At 56.5% G+C, this 7,720-nt stretch overlaps 1 protein-coding gene across 1 annotated transcript in view; it reads right to left on the bottom strand.

Annotated features, from left to right (window-relative positions):
- LOC108298305 (hydroxyproline dehydrogenase-like) overlaps window positions 1-7,720 on the bottom strand; it is a 20,790-nt gene that overhangs the window by 8,409 nt on the left and 4,661 nt on the right. The window contains 2 exon segments of the mRNA XM_037735720.1: window positions 5,085-5,253; window positions 5,256-5,292. Of these exon segments, the coding sequence (XP_037591648.1) occupies window positions 5,085-5,253; window positions 5,256-5,292 (206 nt within the window).

Raw genomic sequence — 7,720 nt, 5'->3', positions numbered from 1 at the left:
TTCGTGCCTGGAATGGTGAATGCATGGCCTAGGCACAGCTCCAATCACCCACCCCAGAACCCACATGCCAACGTCTGAGCCCCTGCCCTCAGGAGGGCTCCAAGGGCAGTGGCCTTGCCAGCTTGGCCCCGGCACTGCACTGCCCCATAACTCCCATCCCCAAGCCCACCCTCCTCTCTGCACCAGGCTCTTCCACCTGGAGTGCTGTGTCCCTGTGGCAAAGCCTCCTTACAAAGGCCTGGGTCCACCAGGAGGCTGTAAAAAAGAAGTAGGGCATCTCTCTTCAGATGCTTGTGAGTATGTCAGAGCCCAGAGCAACAGCGCAGGTGCCCTGGACATAGGAACCCAGGTACCAACTTGTGTTCCAGCCTAGACACTCCTGAGCCACCAGGGGGTGTGCAGGGTAGGGAGGGCATCTGTTTATGCAAGGAGGCCTCTCACTCACCACTGCCATCCCTCTCTGCAGCTGAGGTGCAGAACCTGTGGGAAGGAAGGGGAGGGCAAAGGTCAGAGTCACAGCACCTAGGCCACAGATGACAGGCAAGTTCCCACTGAGGCTGCCTGGAGGGCCTCACCACAACCCCAGGGGAGGGCAGGCTCCAAGGGCAGGCCTTGGCCCCACCCTATCCTGGGGTGGAACACCTGGGCTAGGGAGGGGCAGCAGTTTATGGGCTGTTGTGTCCTAAGGTCTCAGGAGCCTGGAGCTCCTTGTGGGTGGAGAAATCCAAAGGATATGCCTGAGTTCTCTGAACAGCCCAGGGCTGGCCGCAAGTACAGGAGCATTCCTGGTTCCGAGACAGAGCCAGTCAGGGCTGAGAGGAACGGAGGCGGGAAGGCACAAGCACACAGAGGTCCCCAAATCCCAGCGAGGCCCTCTTCCTCAGGCCTCTGCCCCAGAGATAGGGTCTCTAGGCACCACTGATGCAAGTACAAGCTCCTGGCCCTGCACAGCCGGCCCTGCAGTCCCACCCTGTCCTCTAGGCCAGTCCTCCTGTAGCATTCTTGCCCCTGGCACTTCTTTCCCAAGCAACAACCAGAAAAATTTCTTTAAATTGAAAGCAGATCTTACCATCTCATCTTGTTTACCACCACCCCACCGCAGGTTCCCATCACTTCCTAGTAATGCCAAAAGTCCTGAGCCCCTGGCTTAGACACGTCGAGACCAGTGAGGCCAGGATGCAGGCTGCCCCCAACGAGGCTGGCCACACGCTGCTCAGCCAAGCCCCTGTCCTTCCTGCAGGTGCCTCTCCATCCATGCCTGGCCAGCACACCCATGCCCGCTGGCCCCTCCCTCCTTTAGGGTACCTGGCTCCGCTCCCCACTAGCCCCACACCTCTGCCAGAGCCACTGTGAACACCCTCTTTCTCCTCCTCATGGCCACAATCTGCTTTCTGGCACTTGGTTTCAGTGCTGTGTCATTCGGGCTAACAAGAGTTGCTGTGGCTGTTAAATCTACTGTGACAAAGTGACCATAATCTCCCTGGCCCCAGGAGCAGCTCTGTGGGTTATCTGACTTTGTATTCAAAGCCTGATGAAGTCAGTGGCCATGGAGAGAGCTCGGCTGCATGGATGACAGGATCCACAGCCTCCCTGAGGCTCCCCAGAGGTGTTTGGACCCATGGGGGCAGCTTTACCCACACTCAAAGGAAAGGACAGGGTACCCCTCAAGTCCTGGGAGGAGTAAAGGCAGAGCAGTGGTCGGTGAGCTGCATCAGAGAGGCCTCCATGTCAAGGGGTGTGAGGTGCCCACTTTCCACCTAGCTGTTCAAGGAGCAAGCCCTGGGCCAGGAGCTCCCACCAGGAGGCCTTCCTTCCCACCCACTCCTGGGCAGCCCCATATGGGCCAGGGACTCCCCACATGCTGCTAGCACCCCTGAAGCTATAGCCCAGGGATGGGAGCTGGCAGGCAGATATGCTCTGACTGCCTTGTGCTGACAAAGAGAAGTAACCGAAGAGGGTGGAATGTCACCGTGTGACTAGGGAACAGGCAGGCAGCTCATGACCCCCTGCCTGGGACAGGGAGCTCCTGGGCCCCTGGCTTAGGCACCTTAAGGCCAGTCATGAGGTCAGCCCCAGGGCCTTCACTCAAGGCTCAGGTACAGCCAGTCAAAAGCCATCCCCAAGGGGGACCCATTGTCTATGCTAAGGCCGCTCCCACAGGGAAGAGGGGGGCACGTGGCACTGGCAGTGACCCGATGTTAGAGGATGAACGGTGAACTGGTGGATGTGGGGTCCTGATCAGGTGGGGACCACATCACAATGCCTCCTTAAAGCCAGGACCTACCTCATGCTATCCCAGCCCCACCCTTCATCACACCTAGGGCACAGTCTGTGGAAGGGCACGTGCTTGCACATGTGGCCACAACCTGGGACACAGAGGAGGGAAGAGCAACAAGAGGACATGGGGCAGAGGAGGATAAGCAAGAAGGCGTCTTCAGAGACAGCAGGAAGAACCTGACCACCCCCTTGGCCTCTATCGAGCTCAGTTCTGGGTGCTGTCCCTGTTGAAGTGATGCCTGTTTGAAACAAGCAGAGCATGGGGGTCCACAACCCACCCTTATCCAGCTCTCCCCTGGAGGGAAGCCCAGCAAGCCCCTTTCTACCTGTACCCACCTCTCCAGCTCCCCCAGCCCCTGCCCACCTCCCCAGCCCCTCACCCCAGCCACTTGCTCAGGACACACACTGCACACACATCCCAAGTGAGCTGCCCCAGCCTGGGAACCAAGGCCCAGACCCTGCCTCCAGCCAGCCCTGGGCCTGCATAGCCAGACCGATGCCTTCATCCACCCACTGGAGTGTCCCCTCACAGCCTAATCATCAGGAAGATGCCTTGGACCCTGCCCCATTCCCAAGCCCTCAGCCTGCTTGGGGGCCCCCTGGAACTCCTCTCCTGGGGTCGGGTGGGCCCTGGCCTCTGGGAAGCATGGTCCCACCCCTCTCTGGGTGGGCACCGCCCTCTTGCACTTCCAGCTCCCACCTCCTCCTTCTTTCTTGGGAGCACTGCTGGGACTCGCTTTGCTATGCTCTCAGATGCCTCCACCCTCCCTGGGCCTCAGGGTTAGGCCAGCACCACCCACATGGCCTTAATTTGGGGCAGAGACCTCAGCATCTCTCCCTAGAGCAGAGCCCATGGGCCTTGTGACAGGAAGGTAGGTTAGGAAGGCAGATCTCTAACCAGTTCCCTGAACGAGGGTCTGTGTGACTGGTCACTCCTGTCCAGGCAGGCCATGCTGCCGTGTGGACATCAGACCAGCGCTTGTAAGCCCAGCTCTACCCCCAAGGCTCAGGCCCCTCTGAAGGCACAGAGCAGCAGAGCTGGGTGGATGTCCTCACCATGCATCCCTGTGAGGACAGGAGAGAACCCCATCCACTTCCCAGAGCAGGAGCAGGACCCCTGCAGACAGCAGCCACCAGCAGCAATAGAGGTGCAGCCCTTGCAGGGCAAGGGACTCAGGCTCCTAAGGGCACAGTCCCCTGGCAGAGTAGAGGGCAGCCGACTTCCAAACACTCAGCCTGCAGGGTAGGGAGGAAGCCTGGCAGGACCACCCTGGGAAAGGAGTCTTTTCATACCAGAGGCGCCTGAGAGGAAAACCCCATTGTGAAATGAAGTCCCCACCAGACTCCTGAGGACACACAGGCCATTGGTTATTCAACAGGCAGCTCAGCAAAGGCTGCAGCTGTGAGGCCCACAGGGCCGGCTAGGAACACAGCGGGGTACAGGGACTGGAGCACCCAACCTTCAAAACAGTCAATCACAAGGCAGAGGCTGGGCTCTCCTGGCCAATCCTCTCTGGGCAGCCGGCAGCCTGCATGCTGAGGCAAGGCATTGACATTCTATTCCCAGGGCTGGAGGCCTCATGTGACTGCCTTTCCCTCCCCTTCCCAGGTCAGCCACCTGGGGAGGGGCAGAGCAAACACCAAGGCCTGACAAGGTCCACAGAGGGCCTGTCCTGAGCCTCAGGTGGGTCAGGCCCAGCTGCGGTCAGGGTGCAGGAGACCCAAATACATAGGGAGACATAGGGAGATCCCATCTTTACGAAAAAAAAAAAATGAAAAATTATCCAGGTCTGGTGGTGCATGCCTGTGGTCCCAGCTACTTAGGAGGCTGAGATGAGAAGATCACTTGAGCCCAGAAGGCTTAGGCTGCAGTGACCCACACACCACTGCACTACAGCCTGGGCAACAAAGCAAGACCCTATTTTTAAGAAAATCGTTGATAAGAAAACAAAACAAGAATAATGTTTTGTCTCACAAGAAAATTATATAAAATTGAAATTACTGTGGCCCTCCTAAGCCAGAATGAAGCCATTGTGGCAGAGAAGGTGTGGTCCAAGGCCGAGATTCTGTGCTACCTGGCTGTTTACACAAACGTTTGCTAACCTGATGGAGGAGGCTCCACTACAGCCTCTTTTCTGCAGGGATTCCTGACCCACAGGCAGGTCCCACTGCCTGACCCTTGAGGGGCCCCAGCCTGCCCTGCAGGTGTGGAACATCCAAGGCCTGGCCTTTGCCCCAGTGTCAGTGGAGAAGGGAAGTGAAGCCAGGAGCAGTGTGGCAGGCCAGCCTGGAGTCTGCTCCTAGAGGCCACTAACCTGATAACAGAGACTCTTCACTGGACAGTGAGTGTAGAGGGCGGTTGGTACCACCCTGACCCACCCTCCTGGGCATCAGGGCAGAACAACAAGACCATGTTGCCCTCCTCTTCTTGGAGCAGTGCCTGGTTCATGGGAGACCATGCAAGACCAACCATTCTTTGTAAAGTGCTTGGTTCATGTGCTGGTGCCTGTGCCCCACCAGGCAGTGGGCTAGATAAGGGCAAGGGCTATTCTGTGCTCAGCCTCCTCAGGCCTCACACACACCAAGCCTCCCATGAAAGCCCAGAGTTGTCATCCACATGAAGCAAAAATGCAAGAACTCCAGGCAGAACCCAGGAGGGTCATCAGTATCTGGGCTGACCAAGCTCTCCTAGCCTTGGCCTCCGCCCAGCTCAGGTTGAAGCCCAGCAGCTGGACACGCCCCAGCTGCTCCCACTGGGTGTTCTGGGGTCATTATCAGAGTGCCTGCAGATACCAAGCAGGCCTTACTCCATCTCCCTGTGCTCAGCCTCTTTGGAGCCCAGGTCCTCCTCCACTCCATAGTCCAGGATGGTGCCAATGCTGAAGGCCCTGTTGTGCCGGATCAAGGGCTTGATAGACTCCTGGTCCTTGCCGGCTACGAAGTGCCCATAGAAGGTCATCTTCATCAGCTGTTTAATAGCCTCTGACCTAGAAGTTTCCCGGCAACATACAGCAGCTGAAAGGCAAAGGGAAGCCACTGTCCTGGGCTGCCTGAACTTCCCTTCCCCAGCAGGGCACCTCTGCTCATCCCCAACCACAACACTTAACGCTAGCCATGGGGCCTTGATACAGTTCTTCTGGTGACTGGGCTTTCACTGTTGACTTCATGGTGAAGACCACCTGAAGCTGCCTGCTTCTCCACTCTATCACTCCAGTTCCCAACCAGGGCAGAGAGACCATAGGAGGTGCTGCCTGCTTGCCTGAGCACACTGTTCCCACCTGGACTCTGCCCTTTCAGGGGCCCACTCATGGATCACTCCAGCAGCACAAAGCTGGTGCCTGGCCACCACTTGGCAGATAAAAAGCAGAATGGTCAGCCTCCCTGGGGACAGCAGCGGGCATTTTGAGACCATCCTATGTATCCACACTTTGGCAGTTCTGCTGGGGAAGAAGAGAATCTAACCTGACTTTCTAGTACTTGAGTGCCCAGATTTTTCAATGTTTTTTTTTCTCTTATCCAAAGTCCCTAAAACATTAGTGTTACAGACACACAGGAAGCCCCAAATGGATGCTAAATAACAAACATGTGAAACTCAGGCTGAGTCTGCGCCCAGCTGGAGGGAGGCATGCCCTGGCGACAAGGACAATGAGCTAGGAGACTGTCCACAGGGCCTGTGAGATGACACTCACCTTGTAACCCACAGGCTCTTCAGGGTCATCTGGGGCGGACCAGCCACTCTGACGGACGTGCCCCAAGGAAGACACTGCCCAGGAACTGCTCGGCTGTCTCCTCCAATCGCATTTCACCACATCGCTCATTCAGATGTCCCAAGCTGCCATGCACTAAGCACTTTTATGGACTGGAAACAACCAAAAGAAACCAACCAGGATCTCACAATCTGGTGGTAAAGGAACCCCAAAGGGAAAGGAGTGACTCTGCCTATGACTCAGGACAGGGGGATGGGCAGTGCCTGCAGGGTGGGCAAGGGGTATTTGCTAACCTAGGTCCAGGAGTGGGGCTTGCTAAGGTGAGGAGATGGCATGGAGAACTGGGGGAGCTCCAGCACAGGGGATAGCCAGGGCTGGAAGGACAGGGACAATGAGAAGCTGCTGGGAGAGGAGAGCTGAGTGTGATGCTGAGAAGCACATCTCCGCCCTGTGTCTGCTGCCCCTGCCAATCGGCCCCAACACAGGAAGAGCCTGGGATTTCTCAAACCCGATGGATACTTAAATTCCTTTTTTTATGGGGAGCATGTCTTGAGACCATAGTTTCAGGAGCAACTTCTAGTCTAAGCAAAAGCATTAGTGAGTCAAACACTGTTACCCCCAAGCCAGCCCTAAGCACTCACATGCAGGCCCACAGGCAGACATGGCCCCCCGCCTCCCCACTTTACCCTCAACATTGGTGCCCCATGGAGACACCTCCTGTCACCCCTGGGTACGCCATGGGCAGCCCCAAGGACCAGGGTTTCCCAGGCAATCACCTCTGCCTTCCTGCAGCCTCCACAAAGAATCTAACTTTACTGCATTTCATTATTTTATAAAGAGGATTAGAAACTGGAAAACAAGCATGCCGACTTCTGAGATGCAATTTTCTCTGTCTCTCACTGAGTGTGAACCTGGCCTCATTCCTGCTGGGCAGCACCCAGGGAGAGCTAAGAGGACAGGATGGGTTTGAAACATATCAAAGATCACCCAAGTGGCAGGCAGAGAACAGGGGACCTGAAAACCATCACTGGGCTCAGCCACATCCGTTCTGAACCATCAGAAACACAACAGGAGGGAAGGTGGCAGCTGTCCGCTGCAGGGGCTGGCACAATTGCCGCACAGGGCCATGCAGTCACCCTCTACCTAACTGCTCACCTCTACACAGCCAGATCCAAATGAAGGGGTGGGAGCCAGGCTGCACTGGCTCCAGGGATGCTTCTTCACAAAGATGGGGGGCTGTGGGCCTGTGCCCGGGCTGAGGCTGGAAGCTCCCTGCACAGGGCTGCAGAAGCACACAGGCAGGGCTGGCAAATTTATTTTTTTAGAGGCAGGGTCTCACTCCTGGGCTCAAGCGAAACTCCTGTCTCAGCCTCCAGAGTAGTTGGGAGGCTGGGACTATAGGCATGCACCTCCAGAGTAGTTGGGACTATAGGCATGCACCACCATGACCAGCTACATTTTTTTTTTTGAGGCAGAGTTTTGCTCTTGTTGCCCAGGCTAAAATGCAATGCCTCAATCTCAGCTTACTGAAACCTCCAACTCCCAGGTTCAAGCACTTCTCCTGCCTCAGCCTCCGAGTAATGAGGATTACAGGGACACACCCCCACGCCCAGCTAGTTTTTGTATTTTCAGTAGATATAGATATGGGGTTTCACCATGTCGGCCAGGCTGGTTTTGAACTCCTGACTTCAGGTGATCCATTCACCTCGGCCTCCCAAAATGCTGAGATTACAGGC

Source organism: Cebus imitator, unplaced genomic scaffold (assembly GCF_001604975.1).
Source record: "Cebus imitator isolate Cc_AM_T3 unplaced genomic scaffold, Cebus_imitator-1.0 Scaffold931, whole genome shotgun sequence".
In the NCBI taxonomy this organism is placed as follows: Eukaryota; Metazoa; Chordata; class Mammalia; order Primates; family Cebidae; genus Cebus; species Cebus imitator.
Note: the sequence above shows the minus strand (reverse complement) of the source record. Positions and strands in the feature narration are given on the sequence as shown.